General features: G+C 40.7%; 1 protein-coding gene across 1 annotated transcript in view; it reads right to left on the bottom strand.

The window, feature by feature from the left end:
• chchd3a (coiled-coil-helix-coiled-coil-helix domain containing 3a) overlaps positions 1-19,374 on the bottom strand; it is a 230,540-nt gene that overhangs the window by 50,782 nt on the left and 160,384 nt on the right. The window contains exon 6 of the mRNA XM_079552199.1: positions 11,141-11,211. Within this exon, the coding sequence (XP_079408325.1) occupies positions 11,141-11,211 (71 nt within the window). The remainder of the gene's footprint in view (positions 1-11,140; positions 11,212-19,374) is intronic.

The raw sequence follows: 19,374 nt of genomic DNA, 5'->3' as shown, positions 1-19,374 counted from the left end.
TAAAAGCCTCGCACCTCTGGGTCCCCGGGAGCCGCTATATCGTACGGCGGTGTTATGTTATCGGAGAGATGCTGTGTGTTTTTTTTTTTTTTTATGTAACGCCAATGTCTTTTGTCTAAAGCTTCCTGTAGTAAATGACACGTGCGCTTTATGGCTATAATTTTTCATAGACACGGATTTGAGAGCTTTTCCCACAGGTCGGCACGGTGGAAGTGTTCACGGCAGTAGCTTAGTCGTAAGAACTGCAAACACAAAGGCTGGAGGTTGGGTTCCTGTTGCGGTTTTACCTGGGCGTGGGTTCGAATCCCGGACTGGGCAGGGCCATTCTGAGCGGTGTTTGTTTGTCTGACAGTGAAACAACTTACACCATGAAGACGATAGAGACGGATGAAATGTGGAACCAACTCACTTTAGGCATATACATAAACAAACACCTTCTACCACAAATTATTCAGGTGTACAGTCACATTTATTAGGCGTTTTGTATAATACTTATAGTAAAATGGTTAATGGTTTCATGCGTTTCTATCTTTTAGCTTAAATGCAATACAGTGTGGCTCTAATTTATTACTCCTATGGGTGAAATCACTTGCTATACGTTAAAATGCATCACTGTATGTTATTGATTTGGTTCATAAACTTGCCATACTAGTCTTGCGGCTTAAAGTCCATTAAAGAGGGGGTATTCTGCTTTTTTCCGTCACATAGCACCAGTCTATATCACTCTACAATGATGATGAAACCTTCTGTTGGTTTGTAAATGCAGTAAATTAGAATAACTGCCTTGTATAAAATTGCTCTCTCAAAATGGCTGTAGTGAATGTCTTGAAATAGGCCTCTGTCTCTTTAAGAACCTCTGAGCCTTTCCGACACGCCCCCTCCACACGCTGTCTGTGGCATCAGTGGGGAGGGGGTTCTGCTGAGGAGCAGTGGTTGGTTACTCGGCTGGTGACGAAAGCTCGGAGGCGTCTCCAGGAGGTGGGGGCGTTCCTAGGAGGACTCAGGCAAACCTATCCCTAAAATGGCCGCCATCAGAGTTTTTACAGGTTACTCAGAAATACGTGAATGTGCCAAGGCAACACTTCAGGCATGTTTTTAATGAGGGAATGACATAATAACATGATGTAAAGCTTGAAAAAGTCCATGATATGACAAGGACAAGTAAACAAAAAGCCAATTTATATCCAGGGAGAGCTAGGTTTTTGCCACGCTGTAACTTTGCTCCCCGGAGAGCTGGAGGGCTGAGCTAACACTAACTAATGCAGACGCGGTGAATTAAAAGTAAGTTTCTATCTCATTGAGTTTCAAAATGATTGTAGATTGAAATAAACATAGTTCACGCGACCTTTGAATTGATTTAAGTTTTTTTTTTAATCGATATCGGGCTTTTCGAAGTACAATTTATTCAAATCAACCCAGCCCACGTAAACCGAGTCAAAACATCTACTTTTTCACAGTGAAGAGGCAAAGTCTGTCACAGAATTCCGGCCCGTCCTCTCCCTGAATGTTAAACCACAGGGTCTTCAGAATATGACGGCAACATATTCAACCTAAACCACAGCATATCTTATTATCAGAACTGAACTGCACTAGACTCCAGAAGCCTCCGGACCACAGTGCGAGAATCGGCGCTAACTTATATCTCAGAAATGCCCACACAGCTGTCTGCTATCGCCTCTCTATTTAACAAATGGCTGCACAGTCTGTCTTGTTTTGTTTGTTACTCCATATAGGCTCCATCCAACTGCTGTCCTCATCATTATGTCGTATAGGCCCAGAGTTGGCTTCACAGCGTCCGCCCACGCGTTTTTAACTTGAGCGATGGCCACATCTTTTGCAGCGCGGCGCGATGCCTCAGACGCACACTTATTATTCAATTTCACCAAGAACGTGTCATTGCCAGAGGTCTTTTGAGGAGAGGCGGAATCTGTCATTGTTTACAGTCAAGAACACAAGGACACCTATTTATGTGTCGTGAGTGACTGGAGAAGAAGACGCACACTACAAAAAGTGAATATCAAGCATTGGCTTAAATGACTTGAATTGAGGAAATGTTTCTTGTTTTGAGCGGTTTTCACTCATTTAGACACTTTTCCTGATCGGACCAATGTTTACTTTGCTTGTTTGAGGACATTTCAGACCAGTTCTAGGGTAAATCTCGCTTGAAATAACAAAGTAAGATTCCCAATGAGATAAGACCAATTTTCTTTCCCCATTGGCAAAGAAAATGACCTGAAATAAGGACGAAATGTATGGAAACGAGTCAGAAACATCTCAGAACAAGTGAAATAATCTAGGACAAATGCCCAAGAACTTTTTAACCAGTCAAAACAACTAAAATTTGGATTATTATGCTCAAATTGAGATGTTTATACTGATCTAGTTAAATACCTTTTGCAGTGCAGCTCTGGGTACTGCTCTCCAGGCTGTGTGTCCGCCTGCTCCCACAAGTGTGTAACTAAATACTCGGTCTAACGAGCTAAACTTTAAGGTAAAGGCATAATTAAGCTTCAGGCCTATTAAAGTATCCAGGACTTCAAACGAGAACATGAGGAGACGCCATGATGTGCTACTTGTTTCAGCTGCATCCACAGGTTCTTCACGTGCACTCATAGGGACTAAACCATAGACTGTATATATAAATGGACAGCTTCTCCTCACTCCTCCCCGTTTACCATAATGACCACGGTCGTGGGGGAAGTCATGGCGGATTTACAGGCTCCTCCTCCCCAGCTCTGATGAAGCATGTTCCTAAAAAGGACATAAGGGCGGGATCTTCACTGTAGACTCGGCCCTTGTGTGACGTGTAGCTCGTGTAGCTCCAATGCTAACAGTCCGACCCTCATTAAGTACGAGATTTCTAAAATTCCAGCCTGGTTTCTTAAATTGTGACTAACCCAGCGTTATCACAGGAGGAATATCTAGCCTAGTCTAGTGTTGAAAAAATAGAAACCAGGCGTCAGAGCCGTGGGAAGATATTTTAGTTAGGGGGCGCTGAGGGACAAAATTTACCCCCAAAATACTTTTTCTGTGCATAAATCCTATTTATTAACCTCTTAACTCCCCAGTTTCTCCAGTTCAGCTTTACCCAAATCCTGTAGGCCAGTGTAGCGCCTCATTTGAAAGATCTACAAAACTAAACTGATCTTTTTCCTCACATCAGATTTTTTTTCATCACTTTTTTTGTTGGGCAGTCGTCTCATTTTTGTCAAATTTTCGTGACTTTTTTGCCACTTTTTCGTCAAATTATTCACATTTTTTGGTCAAATTTTTCTCACTTTTTCGTCAACTTTTTGTCAATTTTTTGTCAAATTTTTGTCAATTTTTTCTCACTTTTTTGTCAATTTTTTGTCCATTTTTGTCATTTTTTTGTAAATTTTTTGTCACTTTTTCGTCAAATTATTTGCATTTTTGTGTGAAATTCTTATCACTTTTTCGTCCATTTTTTCTCAATTTTTCGTCAATGTTTTCTCACTTTTTTCACATTTTCATCCTTGTTTTCGTCTCAGTTTTGTTGCTATTTTCACACCTTTTTTCCAGAAGCTTTTGGATTGGGGTAAAGCTGGAGAAAATGTGCTCGGTTCAGGTGGGAGTTAAGGGGTTGATATTGCCTGCAGTTCACAAACTATCCGCCAGGGGGTGCTGCAGCGCCCTCAGCACCCTGGGTTCCCACGGCCTTGCCAGGCGTTAAAGTTGTTTTTAACGTGTCTAAAGTCCAATGCTTTTCAATGGGGAGCTAGCGGCGATATGGAGGTACTACAGCAATGGCGGCCTCTAGTGTTGTGGGCATAAAGCAGAGTAGCCAGCGGCCATTGGACTATACACAGTACGAATACATAATTTACAGATTAAATATGCCAATTTCAGTGTTCAATGAATGTATAATTTGAGGAGAGAGACATGATCTATGCTGTATCTTACTGTGTGGAGAAAATATGTATCTTTGCACCGCTTAGTCGGCTCACTTCTTCTGCATCTTCTCTCAAACCCGCTCTTTTTTTATTTGCAGACTCTCGCTTGCCCGGCCTGCCAGACACTCCTCTTTTCTGTTCAAAAGAAGAACCGTCCGGGCAGCTTGTTCGAAACCCATCATTTCACGATTTTACCCACATCTGTCCAATCAAGCATCAAGAGACGGACGCCGTCACCTGTCACCACCACGCACTCTTCCAAAACATTAAAGATGGAGGCGCGGCGACCGATACACTGTTTTCTTCTGCTCTTTTGTCCGTTTTAAATCATTTGGAAAATATTAAATCCCTAAAACCGGAGCAAGAAACGGCGTTCGAAGCGTTTTTGGAAAGGCTTCCTGCGACGTGTCCAGCGTTGCTCTCATTGGTTGATGCCGTCTGTCAATCACGTCCACCGAGAAATCGTTGAGATAATGCTGCTCCCAGACTATATGTTTTATCTATGAAAAAGCATGTAGTTTGGCAGGTCAGGCAAAAACTCTGCCTGTGTGAACATGAACAGCACCAAGAACAAATTCAACCAATTTAATGAGCAGAATTCATATGTGGACGAAAATAGAACTCTGTGTTGTATTTTGCTGTATATTTACAAAAGCCCGAGTTAACCCAAGGCTTTAACCTGGCATATTTACATTTGTTTGAATATAAAATAAAAATCAAATAAATAAAAAAGAGTATTCTTTCACTGCAAAAAGTAATTAACTAGGCTAGTATAAACATCTCAATTTGAGCATAATAATCCAAATTTTAGTTGTTTTGACTCGTTAAGAAGTTCTTGGGCATTTGTCCGAGATTATTTCACTTGTTCTGAGATGTTTCTGACTCGTTTCGATACATTTCGGCCTTATTTCAGGTAATTTTCTTTGCCAATGGGGTAAGAAAATTGTTATTTTGTTATTGTTCTTATTTCAAGCGAGATTTACCCTCGAACTGGTCTGAAATGTCCTCAAACAAGCAAAGCAAACTTGGTCCGATCAGGAAAAGTGTCTAAATGAGTGAAAACCGCTCAAAACAAGAAACATTTCCCCAATTCCAGTAATTTAAGCCAATGCTTGATATTTACTTTTTGCAGTGTTTTTAAATACAAATTGTAAATCTTCATTGTTTAGCTCATATAAAGCCATGTTCTCAGTACTTTAAGGATCGGGTTCAGCCTCAAAAATGCTTATTGGGGAAAATATAATACTGACAGGGTTACGTTCAAGTCTCTAGATGAAGCTCACAAAACATTTTAGTCTGGACTCAGTAGTCAGTTTCTATTGCGATACAAAGGGCACAAAGTTGGGCTCAAAATGCAAAAATCACACACTTTGAATACTTTAAAAATATAGGATACAAACATAAGAATGAGAGTCAACATTTCAACACAAGCCAATGTGTTTGAAAGAGGCATTTCTGTTTGAGATAGTCCTCACAACACACAATAAAAAGGCAAAAAAATGCACTTTGAATTTATTAAGTCTGCTACTTAACTGTGCAGGTAAATCATGGACTATCAGGGAATTTCCCATCGAATTAGGAGCCAAAAAATGAAATGTTTTATGTAGGCAAGATCTACAAAAAAAAACACCAAAGCGTAGCCAGATTCACAGTGAGAAATATCATGGCAAAATTAGACACACTTGGCATGTAAATTCTCTTGTTTTCGCCCCAAAAAGATAAAGAGTGCACCATATACCTAAGATAAGACTTTTGTGCACAAACAAGTCTCAACAAAGCAATTGCAAAATCAGACACAAAGCTCTCGTATGCTTTCGACACCTTTTCTGGCATCACAGGCACATTATCCCTGGTTCTCCATGATGAGCTAAATCTGCAGAGCTAATCTTTACAAACACAGTGAGTATATTTGTAGGAAAGTGCTATGCTAAAATCGTTCTGCTCCACTGCATGCACTTTATACCAACGTGAAGAGATTAGAACCACAGATACAACTCATTCAAACTAACAAGCCGCAATCAAACTTTTACAAAACGAGAAGCAAAGACGCCTTTTTCTTTTTTTTTTTGGCGTCATCTTCTCCTCGGCTGAAGCATTAACGATCAAGAGCTAATCATTCACGAGAGATTAACTGGAACATTAAATCCTAACTTACCCCAATCGCGTCAGATTCTTCAACTTCCATCCAAATGAATGTCAAGATTTCAAAAGTTACTCCTTGAAAGCTTGAATGCATTAATTTTCAACGAAGTCAAACTGTAGATTCGCAGTGAGTAAGTGCCGCGGATAAGACTTCTTCAAAAACCAACAAGTCTCAATCACACTTTCGCAGAAATCAGAAAGAGAGATGTACTACGCCATTTACACCCCCTTTCCTGGCACCGTATTCCTGACTCTGTGATGAACCAGAATCTATCAGAGCTAATCAATCCTTGGAGCGCCATCAATCTCCTTACAGCAGATCCGACATGAGCGCGAGTGGGGAAATGAAGACCTCTAATATGAAAGATGTCATCTCTCACACGTTATGCCACCGCCGCATTAACATATCAAATGTTCATTTTATCAAGTGCAGATACAGTCCCCCCGATTTCGCCTCCCTCCAGAACCTCTCGGGACATTTTCAATTTGAAAGAAATCAAAAGCCACAACGACACAAAAATATTACTATTCAACCGGGGCCACCGATAGGATCTTATCTGTGCATTAGGGGGAAGGACAGAGATGGAGGAGAGGGCTCGGAGACTCGTGCTGTAAAGGGATGATGAAGAGCGCACATATGAAAACATGCGTACTCCCATGTAAACAAAACGAGTCAAAAGCAGCCAGTTAGAGCCGTTAACCCTAAGCTCTGACCCTCTGCGGCGTAAAACCAGACACACACACGCCCTCTAATGCACCGGTGTAATCCAATCAGCCAATCACAGCCCTCGCTTGCAAAGGCCTGCGTCACATGACTACCCGTACATTAACCCGACGTTCATTTGCAGTTAGCGTTGTCATTTCGCTCTAATGTTATCCGGGTGTTTTTTTCCCAGTCTTTAATGTGATCTGGGAAGCCTCAGCTCCAGCTCCACGAGTCGAACGCCGAACCCCCTGTGGGCAAGGCTAATCACTTTCCAGCATTTCTGAGGGAGACAATGATCCCAGTGTTAGCGCTGGCTAATGACAAGCTAACACAATTAGCCTAGCCTCCCTGGAGCAGAGCTCAGAGCCAGTGCTCATTGTTGCCCCACCTCCTGCTGGCTCCTCATCCACTTTCCCTACATTACTATGGAGTCTAATGGCCTCCTAATAAGAAGACAGATGGAAGTGGGTGGAAAGGCATTCGAAGTCTTCTTGAATTACTTGTGTGTGTCTGATATATGCTACATCTATGACCGCATGATGTTTAATGCTACCCCTCCTGCTGCTAATGGCTTCATTTATTTACAAGCGTGTAATACTATTTGACAATTCAAAGAGCTACACCTCTGTGTTTCAACAATCCTCTGATACAATTAAGGTCTAAGCTAAAGAAAAAAGAAAAGAAATGTAGTTGTGTATGATTTATTGCCCTTTCTTTTTCTTTTTCTTTTTTTTTGCTGCTGAACAATAATCAAGCTCCATAATCAGCAAATGACTAACCAAATTATGTTGATTAGAGTATTAGAGTGTGAATATTTGTGTTATTTTTGATCATCTAAACCAGTGGTTCCTAACCTGGGGAACACCAAGAGGGAACACATGAAATTGTAAGGAATTGTCTGGTCAGATGGTCATGTCATAAGAGGAATTATCTGAGCAAATTAAATTGTACAAAATGACTAAGAAGTGACTAAGAAAGGACATGTGCAGAAAACACTCCAAATTGAGTTTATTTGGTAGAGATAAATCTATTGGTCATTATTTTTTATGCATTTAGGCCCAAACATATGGCCCAGAGATGATGTAATCCAGCCCTGCCCTGTTGAGCATAGGTTCCAAAGTATGTAAAAAAAGCCCAGTCCTGTTCAGGGTTATGGATTTATAAAGAATAACCAGAATGCTCCAGCCACTAGGGGGCATTACATTTAAAAAAAAAAGAGAGAGTTTCACTCGTGTCCAGCAGAGGGCACTGACAAAATAAGAGATCAGGATATAAACAACACATTACAGCCATGTGCCCCTGGGCGGTTGTTGCTTCAATTAGGACTGCTCGATTATGGAAAAAATAATAATCACAATCATTTTTGTCATAGCGAGTATTTGTTCCCTATAAAAAAGGTCTTAATTGTATTTATATATTTATTAATTAAAAAAAACTATGCTGAATATTTTCTGAACAGTCATAAAAGTACAAATGATTTCAAGTTTGCCTCGATTAAAGAGAGGTCTCTGTTTCACACCTGCCCCCTGCTGGCCAGCCCTCACACCTGCGCAAGCAAACTGAGCGGCGCTGTTTGTTTTTAAGTCAGGCAAAAGCATGAGCCATGGCACGTGAAACGCGAAGGGAAAATAATCCCAGCGCCGTGAAATATGCAAGTCTGCTTTGCAAAAAAAAAAGAAAAAGTGTGAAAAAAAAAGAAGATTATGCTAATTTTGTAATTGTTTAGTGGAATAATCGAAATTGTAATCGAATTTCGATTAATTGCACAGCCCTAGCTTCAATAACAGCTTACGACCACCAGGTGTGGAGTCAATGAATGATGACTATGATGTAGCACTTTGAGAAACTTGTGACACAGGCTTGTAAAGTGCAATACAAGTGTTAGCCATTGGTTTAGATACTCACAGCTCATTATTATCATTCATGTATTGGATAGTATTTTGCTGTTTACATTACATGCGGCCCGTGACTCACCGTGGGCGCTGAATTTCGGCCCACGACCCAAAATGAGTTTGACAGCCCTGATTTAGGCAGTTGTGGTTTGGACTAAAGGAAAAAAAACTTGGGAAGCACTGACTTAACGCACCCCTTAATCCTGGTTAAGTCCCACTAGGACAAGGCCATGACTGAATATCTACGAAACAATGTCATCGTAAAACCCCACTTTGATAAACTCTGTGTGATTTATAATCCAATTTTAATAACACACTCTATAATCGATTCACAACACTGATTGAATGTTGATGATTTCCATTGGTTTTGTTTAGACCATAAAAGGGCCTTGTCATCCGCCATTACGAAGCACTGAGGCTTATCACAGCGCCGCATCATCAACATGAACTAATGGGCCTGAGTAATCTGCTCCTGATTGAAAGCCTAGAGTTTAGGCTGCGGCTTCACTAATTCAATAATGTAAACAGGCAGATGCACTAACGCGAACAAGGGCAGGCACCTTAACAGAGCAACAAAACACTCTGATGCTCACTCGACAGTTGATGATTGCGGATGAAGTAACAAATCAGATAATAATGCGTGATGGGCCTAATGCACAACAGGCAAAACTAGCATGACTGGAGCCTGTCCTGATCGTGTCCATCTTTATTCTCAGAGATTCAGCTACAGCGCCTCTCGAAAGTACTTATACACCTTCAACTTTTGCACATTTTGTCATGTTTACAACCATAAACATACAGATTTTATTTAGATTTTTTAACTGAAGGTTCCCACACAAGTAACAGACAACTGTGAAGTGAAAGCAAAATGATACATGATTCTGTTATTTTTCAAAAAATAGAAAAGTGAAAAGTGGGGCGTGCAAAAGTATTAATTTTTCTGAGTGCATTAAATTGCCTTTATAACATTCCTAATGACTGCAGAATGTTCACACCTTACCCTAACCATCACATAGAGGCCACCTGTGTGTAATCTACTCTCAGTATAATTACAGCTGTTCTGTGAGGCCCTCAGAGCTATGGTCGGAGTTTATTGGTCACTAAAACAGCATAATGAAGGCCAAGGAGCACCAGAGAGGTCAGGGATAAAGCTGTGGAGAAGTTTAAAGCAGCCTTAAGTTACACAAAGATTTCCCAAGATTTGAACATCTCCTGGAGCAACTGTTCAATCCATCATTCAGAAATGAAAAGAGTAAAGCACCACTGCCAACTTACCAAGACATGGCCGTCCACCTAAAATGTCAGACCGAACAAGGAGGGCACTGGTAAGATATACAACCAAGTGCCCCAAGATAACTCTGGAGGAGCTGTGAAGTCCTGCCGCTGAGCTGGGGGAATCTGTACATGGGACAACTATAAGTCGTATCTACACAAATCTGGCCTTCATGTACGAGTGGAAGAAGAAAGCCATTATTGAAAGGAGGCCATAAGAAATCCCGTTTGAAGTTTGCTAGAAGTCATATGGAGGACACAGCTCCATGTGGAAGAAGGAGCTTTGGTCAGATGAGACAAAAATTGAACTTTTTGGCCCAAATGCAAAACGTTGTGTATGGAGCAAATCTTTCACTGCTCATCGTCCTGAGTGCACCATCCCCAGTGTCAAATATACGGGGGGGAGCATCATGCTGTGGGGCTGCTTTTCCTCAGCGGGGACTGGGGAGATTGTAAGAATAGTTGGGAAGATGGATGGAGCCAAATACAGGGACATTTTGGGGGAAAACCTGCTGGAGTCACAAGAGAACTGAGGCTGGGGCGGAGATTCAGCTTCCAGCAGGACAATGACCCGAAACACAAAGATAAATCTACAATGGAATGGTTTAAAAATAACATATTAATGTGTTAGAATGGCCCAGTCAAAGTCCTGCCCTAAATCCTATTGAAAATCTGTGGAAAGACCTGAAAACTGCTGTTCAAAAACGCTCTCTTTCTAATCTGACAGAGCTTGAGTTGTTTTGTAAAGATGAATGGGCGAAAATGTCAGTCTCTACATGTGCAAATCTTGTAGAGTCAGATCCCAAAAGACTTGCTGCTGTTATTGCAGTAAAAGGGGTGTCCACAAAGTATTAATCATGCTGCATGAATACTTATGCACGCCCCACTTTTCACGTTCATATTTTTTGAAAAACAACAAAATCATGTATCAGTTTGCTTTCACTTCACAGCTGTCTGTTACTTGTGTGTGAACATTCAGTAAAAAAAAATATGCTTATGGACAAAATGTGCAAAAGTTCAAGGTGTATGAGTACTTTCGAGAGGCACTGTATCTTCAAATATGTATTTACTTGAATGAAATGCTGCTAGTCACTGCTATGAAAATAAGTAGAGTGGACAGAGACAGTAGTTTGACAGAAGTAGCCTCTCTGCCACTGTGCATAAAGTCCATTGAGTTAATAGCTGAAGTTCACTGGGTTATAATGTTAAGCACTTACTTGTACTTGGCATTCACTTCATCAGCCGCTTTGTGATAGTTTTCAGTGGTGACCTTGTAGAACTGAGCGCTCTGCAGGCGAAAGAGAGAGGCACAGTCAGTAAAACGGTGATAATAACCCACTAAGAAAGAAAAAAAACACATCTAATTTATTCAGAATCCATCCCATTTCAGATTATAGGAACACTTTAGTATGTGCTGCTGCTAAAGCTCACCCCCAGTCATCCACCATCACTCAAAGTATATTAAAACTTTATGAGAAAAGTGCCGGGAAGATATTGAGGTCAGACATGGTAAATATTTAGGTATAATCCACACAAGTGCATTTACTCTTGAGAGAGCGGCGCAGGCAATAAACGTTTTAGCATCGGGCCATTTTAGCTTCACCTCTGTTTATTGTGGCTATTCGGTGATGGGAGTGTGTGTGTACGGCACGCGGGTGTATATGTGGCACAAAGGACTCTTGTAATAACAGGCAGCAATCCTGTAAGGGTCAGGGGGTCACTGCCGGACAAGATGGCGGAGCAGTGGTCATAATTCCCCGGTGACCCAGCGCAAATGAAGCCACTCAACATGAATTACCTCCTGATGTACGCAGACGTATAAACTGGCTCTGAGTGCACTGTAGAAAACAGCAACATCTCTTAAAGGAACAGGCCATTGCTTTTCCATACGGAGAAATGTTCTGAGCTTAGAATATATCAGCCATGTGAACCAGCCATGATAGAACCTTGTGAAGAGAAAGAAACTTTGAATATGCAAGCCCCCCTCCCCTTTCCCCCCAAACCGGTCTTAGTTTGCAAACCACTCCAGACCCCATGGCTGAAGTGGTCTGGACCCCCCTTTGGGAGCGGAGCAGTTCACGTTTGGCTGTGGAAACACCTTCAAACCGCTCCGGTCCGTTCCGGTCTGGTCCTGTCGTAATGGGGCTTATAGTGCAACAGTGCTAATTTCGTCAACTAAAATATTTAGTTTTTTTTTTTGTCAAAAAAGTTGAAAGTAATCAAAGCGACAGGCGGAGATTTGGAAGAAGGAAGCTCCATGAAGCAGAGGACCTACACTATGAATGCAAACTAAATTTAAGACAAATTGAGTCGACTAAATCTCGACTAACTAGATCAGTATAAACATCTCAATTTGAGCATAATAATCCAAATGTTAGTTGTTTTGACTAGTTAAGAAGTTGTTGGGCATTTGTCCTAGATTATTTCACTTGTTCTGAGATGTTTCTGACTCGTTTCGATACATTTCGCCCTTATTTCAGGTCATTTTCTTTGCCAATGGGGTAAGAAAATTGGTCTTATCTCATTGGCAATTTTACTTTCTTATATCAAGCGAGATTTACCCTAGAACTGGTCTGAAATGTCCTCAAACAAGCAAAGTAAACTTGGTCCGATCAGGAAAAGTGTCTAAATGAGTGAAAACCGCTCAAAACAATATACATTTCCTCAATTCAGGTCATTTAAGCCAATGCTTGATATTCACTTTTTGCAGTGTACATTTTCTTCAAAAGACTAAGACTAAAACTAAATTAAAATATTTGTCAAAATTAACACTGTGCAACCGTGGAGCACTTCGACATTACAGCGTGGACTTTGAAGTGCTCCTATTATTATGCATTACAATATAGTACCTCCTTTTTCGGGTTAGAAAATCGATTTTGGGGCCATAGGAATATGCTGGGAGAGGCTAAATGCTAACAACATCTTTGGTCTATGAAAATAGAAAATGAGCGCTGGTTGTAGGTTGTAGTAAACTCACAGGTGCTCTTCCAAGGAGCCGATAGTGCATGAGGACAGAAGAGAGACTGGCTGTGCGTGTCAAAAGCAGTCAAAAAAGGTATACGAGCGATCGCTGTTATTGTTTACTTTGTTGTTTTGGTGAATGGTAGGCAACAGCTGATGCAGACAGGCCTCCAACTCGGTTTTATAAAATGATAGATCTGTTACAGCGCAAGAGAAGCAATGCCCTGTTTATGGACATCGTTTTTGCTGATTATAGGATTTTAAGAAAATGTTTATCAAATATGAAAATGTAAAATGCCGACCACGGCCAACGGATGTGACGACATCGCGATCGCTCGTATGGAGGCACTCCGGAGTAGCACAAATTTAAAATCCTTTATTAGTGCATGGACAAGTAGGTTAAAAATCGCCAACGCGTTTCGACAGCTATGTCTTCATCTGGGCGATTTTTGTGAATGAAATTGCTTACAGGTGTGTTAAAATACCCGAGAGCGACAAACCAATACAACATGAAATCATTGAGACATGGAACAAGCCAAAGAGCTTATTGCTACATATGTTAACAGGACATATTAAACACACCTGTAAGCAATTTCATTCACAAAAATCGCCCTGATGAAGACATAGCTGCTACTCCGGAGTGCCTCCATACCTTTTTTGACTGCTTTTGACACGCACGGCCAGTCTCTCTTCTGTCCTCAACATCTTTGGTCTTTTTGCGTGACTGAGGGCACGCACAAAGACCAGACAGGTACACATCAACTCCTCTAAGCTAGAGGCAAGAACATATCTCAGTACGGAAAAACAGTGGCCTGTTCCTTTAATAACTGATTGTAATCTGTCTGTTTTGCTTTTAGATACATATAGACAGTTTTGTATTTTCAACAAAAAAATCTATCCTATTTTGACTTTTAGCATCGCCTTCGTTTGTTTTATTTAACTCAAAGCACACCCTGTTACAGAGTCTGTTTTTGCAGTGCTGAACATTCATTATACTGCCCCTCTCTGATCGGTTATGGCCCGCCCTGTGCCTGTTATGTGCGTTTATGATCGAAGGGTGAGTGGCTGTAAAGGAAGATGGATGGCTATGGAGACGTGTGAGTTTATGTAGTGTCGACTAAAACCAATGGCTTGTAATAAGGCGGGCTGTAATCTCATTTGGGAGGAATAAGAGCTTGTACTTAGACAATCACTTTTTTTTTTCCCCCCCCCTATCTATTTGTCAGGACAATGTACAATTAAGCATCAAGCTCAAGAGCAAAGGCCTTTGTGTCGGACGGAAGCTTTTTCCATCTTTTTTGGGGAGCAGTAGGGGGACATGGTGCAGTACAATGTATTACAGTGCAGATTATAGTCATTCAGTCACAATTCATTCAACACCGACAGACACTAAAACACATCACTCAACAGTTATAACCCAATAAAAAAATAAAGCTACTGTTAGACAACCTACGAGACGATATTCTCAATCCTTACACGGTACTTGGATTTACATTATGTCTCCTGATCATAAAAAATAAACTGCTCATGATCTTCATACTCACTCACACAGATATGCACAAATGGATACAAATTCATTTAGATTTAAGGTGAGACTCTGCAGGTGAATAGGGAAAAAAAAAAAGTAGAGATGTCAATTTGAAACTTTTGCTGAACATCACAGATATAAATATGAGAAAAAAATGTACTCCATTTTTTCTGTCATTTTATGTTTTCACATAAAAATAAGGCATTTTGAGCATTAAAATGGCCAAAATTGCCTATATGAAATCAAAATAATGGATTGAGCCAGATTAAATGTTATGGTTTTATTTTATTGACATATTAGTAACTAAGATTTTTTCAGAGGGGATTTGGGATATTTTGTTTAGTTTTTCAATAAACTAATCATCAGTGAAAAAATCTGTAAAAACTCAAATTCCGCCTGTTTTTTTGGGTTCAAAGCTGAATAAATCAGGCTAGGAATTAGATATTAAAAAATCCCTCTGAAAAAACCTCCAAAATCTTGTTGTGTCTCAGCCTGTAAAGTTTGGAGTCTGTGGGAGCTTCTATAAGGGCTCAGGCTCTGCCCGAGTGCGGCTTCTCTCATTCAGAGAAAACCAGCCCTGAAGTTTTGTAGCGAGTGCTCATGCTCGGCCTGTTCTTCCACTTTTCTGCACCAGCGTCTCGTAGGAGGAAAAACACCATATTTGGGTGAAAGCGTCATCACGGGGCCCCTTAGCAGGACACGTGGATGTAAAATCTGTCAATATTTATGAATGAAAACCCGCGGGAAAGACGGCGTTTCTACACGGCTACTTCCTGGTTACCTCCACCTCGCAGACAAAACATCATAAAATAAACATCATGCGGGTGAGTTTTGTCATTTTTATATCTGACATGAAAACTAAGATGTAAAGGGAGGAAAATAGATACAAATCTCCACTTCGACCACTGCGTGAAAAATCAATACTTTCACCTGCCGTGTCTCGCCTTAATCAAAGACTTATGCCTAGAGGTCGATCAATCAATCAATCAAAGTTTATAGTGTGTAGTATAAGTGTATTGCACTTTACAACGAGACCAAAGTGCTTCACAGAAAGATAGAAAGAAGTGAACATTTTTAAATTCAGTATAGAATTCCACAGCTTTGTAAGAAAAGGCAGGCTTACAAAAGTCCTCCAGAGTTACAGTCCTGATTTACGGAACCTCTAGAGACTCGGTCATCTGTGAGTTGCTCAAGGGCTGGATTATTCATTCATTCATTTAAATACTAGTTTGAGGAAAGCATATAAATAACAAAGCATTCGAAGCTTTGCAATTCACATTATGAAGGATATTGCAATGATGGTGGCACACTGGTCTTTCATCCACTATTTGCATTGTTTAATTGGGGAAAAATCCTGCATTGGTACCGTGTGCCACCCTTCAATAAGGTCAGATTGAAGAACTCCTTTGTTCATCAGTCCATCCTGAAACTAAATGAGGAGCTTAAGTCATAAATCAAAGTGTGTTATGGCGAGTGGACAATTGTTTATAATGTCTTTGTGAATTGTCTGTATTTTGTGTTGACACGGAGCAGCTGAACTGTAAAACAAATTTCAGATCTTCGCATCTGACAACTATCTATCTTATCTATCTTTATTTGTCCTTGTATTTGTCTGAACCAGCATGTTTTTAGAGGTCGGGGAAACCCAGGCGGCTGCCTTCAGTCTCCTCTGATCCCCTGAGACGGTGCAGTGTGTAGTGCCACTGGAGCAGGTTGGAGGTAAGTTATTTATTTTACAAAGACCAAACAGGAAGGGTAGAGCCCTGTGGTGCGCCCCTTCGAATATTAGTAATCAGAACCAGAGAATATTCACTACATTCACAACCTTTATAAATCATTGTTTTCATCAGAGCTTATAAACATAATTTTAGAGTCAGTTTCAGGTTTACCATTTTTGAGCCATTATACTTCTTTCTTAATCAAGACTGTGTTCTTCTATTCTAAGTAGTTTCTATGTCTTTTGGCAAATGTTTTAAATGCATGATGTGTTGTCAAGGAGGTGTCCATTGGGCGGCACGGTAGCGCAGCGGTTAGCGCTCTCGCTTCACAGCTAGAAGCTCCGGGTTCGATTCCCACCAGGGAAGGGGCCTTTCTGTGTGGAGTTTGTATGTTCTCCCCGTGTCTGCGTAGGTTTCCTCCGGGCACTCCGGTTTCCCCTACCACTAAAAACATGCACAATAGGCCAGGATGAATGATGTGTGTGAGTGAATGTATGGTGGTGGTCAGAGGGTCCGTTGGCGCAGACGTGTGTAGTCGCAAAAGCGCCTCTGACAGTCTCCCCCAGGGGAAACTGAAGCTACAAACGTACTTTCCACCACTGAGTATGGAGTGAATGTACAATTGTCTGATGTAAAGCGCTTTGTGACTATATGTCTGTGAAAGGCGCTATATAAATAAAGATCTTCTTCTTCTTCTTCTCCATTACACACACAAAATGTATACTCTTAATTACAGTAGACAATACTATAATTGGAATCAAAATCAGAAAACTTCATTAATCCCGTCACGGGCAATTCTTTGAGAAGAACAAACATGTACAGTATGTGCGATATAGTAGTTAGTAGTAGTAGTATTGTAGTCAGGGGTGGACTGGGACTGAAAAACAGCCCTGGACTCTGACCAGCCTGGCCCAAATTAGCGTAATTGTGACTTCCACAAATACATATTTTAACCTCTTACCACCCGCCTTAACCGAGTGCATTTTCCCCAGGTCAACTTTTCATTTTTATTTTTATTTTTATCTTTATCATCAGCAAAAAGAACAGGAAAGGTTGTCATAGAAACGGAAGCAAAATCATTCATATAAATAATAAATAATAATGGTCCCAAAATTGAACCTTGTGGTGCACCATACTCCACAGAATTCCTTTTAGATTCATATTTTTTTTAATACTGGGCTTTACCCAAACCTAAAAGCTTCTCAACTGGAGAGCAACAATGTAACGCCTCATTTGAAAGCTAAGACCAACAAAAGTGATGGAAACTTTTTGTCACGTCATTTTTGTCATACTTTTGCTGTTTTTTTCAATATTGTTTCTATCACTTTTTGTTGCCTTTTCATCACATTTTTTGTCACTTTTTGTTGCTTTTCCAGCACATTTTTGTTGTGTTTTCATCCTCTTTTTCTCGCTATTTTGATGCTTTTCTTTTTAGCTTTTAGAGTTGGGTAGAGCTCAGTTGAGGCGGGACCGGTGGCCCTAGAGCCAGTGGCCCTTCTGTGCTCTTCCAGAATGGACATATGGCCAGTCCGCCCCTGATTGTAGTTCACATGCTTACAATTAGTTTGAATTTTTTGAATCGCAGAAGGGATAAAGTAATTTGAATAGCGGTTACTTCTGATCGCAGGCAGGTAATAACGCCGACCTGAGGGCATTAATCTATAACATGACGATGGGGATTTAGCTCTAATCTCTAAATCAAAGATCTGACCAGCTTTCACAGTGACCCCACTTTCCCAGAGCGAGGCCAGATCTCTCTGTTGGACACCACTGACTGTGGAACCCTTATTGATGAGTTGTTTTTGTCTCTCACAGATCGACAACCAAACCAACAGATGAAAGAAAAAATGTGAGAAGACTTTCTATGGAGCAGAAGCCTGGGAATCCCCATGCTTCTGTGTGCGCGCGAATCATTTCGAACTTCACAGCAGCCTGGGGACCATGGCTGAAATCTTTGCATGGATTTGGGGACTAATCACAGAACGAGGAGGGACGGCACGACGATTACGCGGTATTCGACATACGGAAGCTTGTAGTTTATGGATTTAAAAAAAAGGTTATTTACAGATCCAACATGACAGCAGCAGACGCGACGCATTGGATACAATTGATATGATTGGCTATGGCTACGTGCAGACACATGATAGACATTCGTAGCACCTGATAAACGGCTATGGACGATCGTAAACCACACCTCTCCTATGAGAAAATGAATTGGTGGTCCCCAGACTAAACATAACTTGTGATATTTTGTCTAATGATGGCAAATGGAGCAGTAGCAAACTCTAAGAATCCTCTCACTAAAGCCAAAAGAATGATGTGTGTACATAGGGCTGGGCGATAAATCGATATTTAAAGAGGGGGTATTCTGCTTTTTTCAATCACATAGCACCAGTCTATATCACACTACAACGATGAGCAAACCTTCTGTTGGTCTGTAAATGCAGCAATTAGAATAACTGCCTTGTATAAAATGTCTCTCTCAAAATGGCTGTAGTGAATGTCTTGAAATAGGCCTCTGTCTCTTTAAGAACCTCTGAGCCTTTCCTGCCTGCTGAGGAGCAGTGGTTGGTTACTCGGCTGGAGACGAAAGCTCGGAGGCGTCTCCAGGAGGTGGGGGCGTTCCTAGGAGGACTCAGGCAAACCTATCCCTAAAATGGCCGCCATCAGAGTTTTTACAGATTACTCAAAAATACGTGAATGTGCCAAGGCAACACTTCAGGCATGTTTTTAACGAGGGAATGACAGAATAACATGATGGAAAGCTTGGAAAAGTCAATTTTGCATAATACCCCCCTTTTAAGATATATCGATATATTTTTAAATGAGATATAGGATTAGACCATCCCGCGTATATCGGGATATTTCAAATTCAGATAAGCTATTAAGTTAACAAAAAGAAACAGGCAATCTCAAGCTGATTTTCAAAAAAAAGTTGATCTTAAACTGAGCACTTTATGTTGTTATCTCTTTATGTATAAATGCTGCCCTCAGAAAAAGATTGACCTATTTTATTTTATAGGCTATTTATATTTAAGATACATTTTTATTTAAATGTGCACCTTGTGGAGCTTTGTTGTACAGTGTTTATGTTTACATTTTATTGTGAGTTTTCAATAAAACTACTTTGACTGAACACTTCATTTTACAGCTCTCACTTTGCGGAAAAAATATCGGGATATATATCGTATATCGATATTCGACCTAAATATATCGGAATATGACTTTTGGTCATACCGCCCAG

This window comes from Gobius niger, assembly GCF_951799975.1.
Source record: "Gobius niger genome assembly, chromosome: 2".
Classification (NCBI taxonomy): domain Eukaryota; kingdom Metazoa; phylum Chordata; class Actinopteri; order Gobiiformes; family Gobiidae; genus Gobius; species Gobius niger.
Note: the sequence above shows the minus strand (reverse complement) of the source record. Positions and strands in the feature narration are given on the sequence as shown.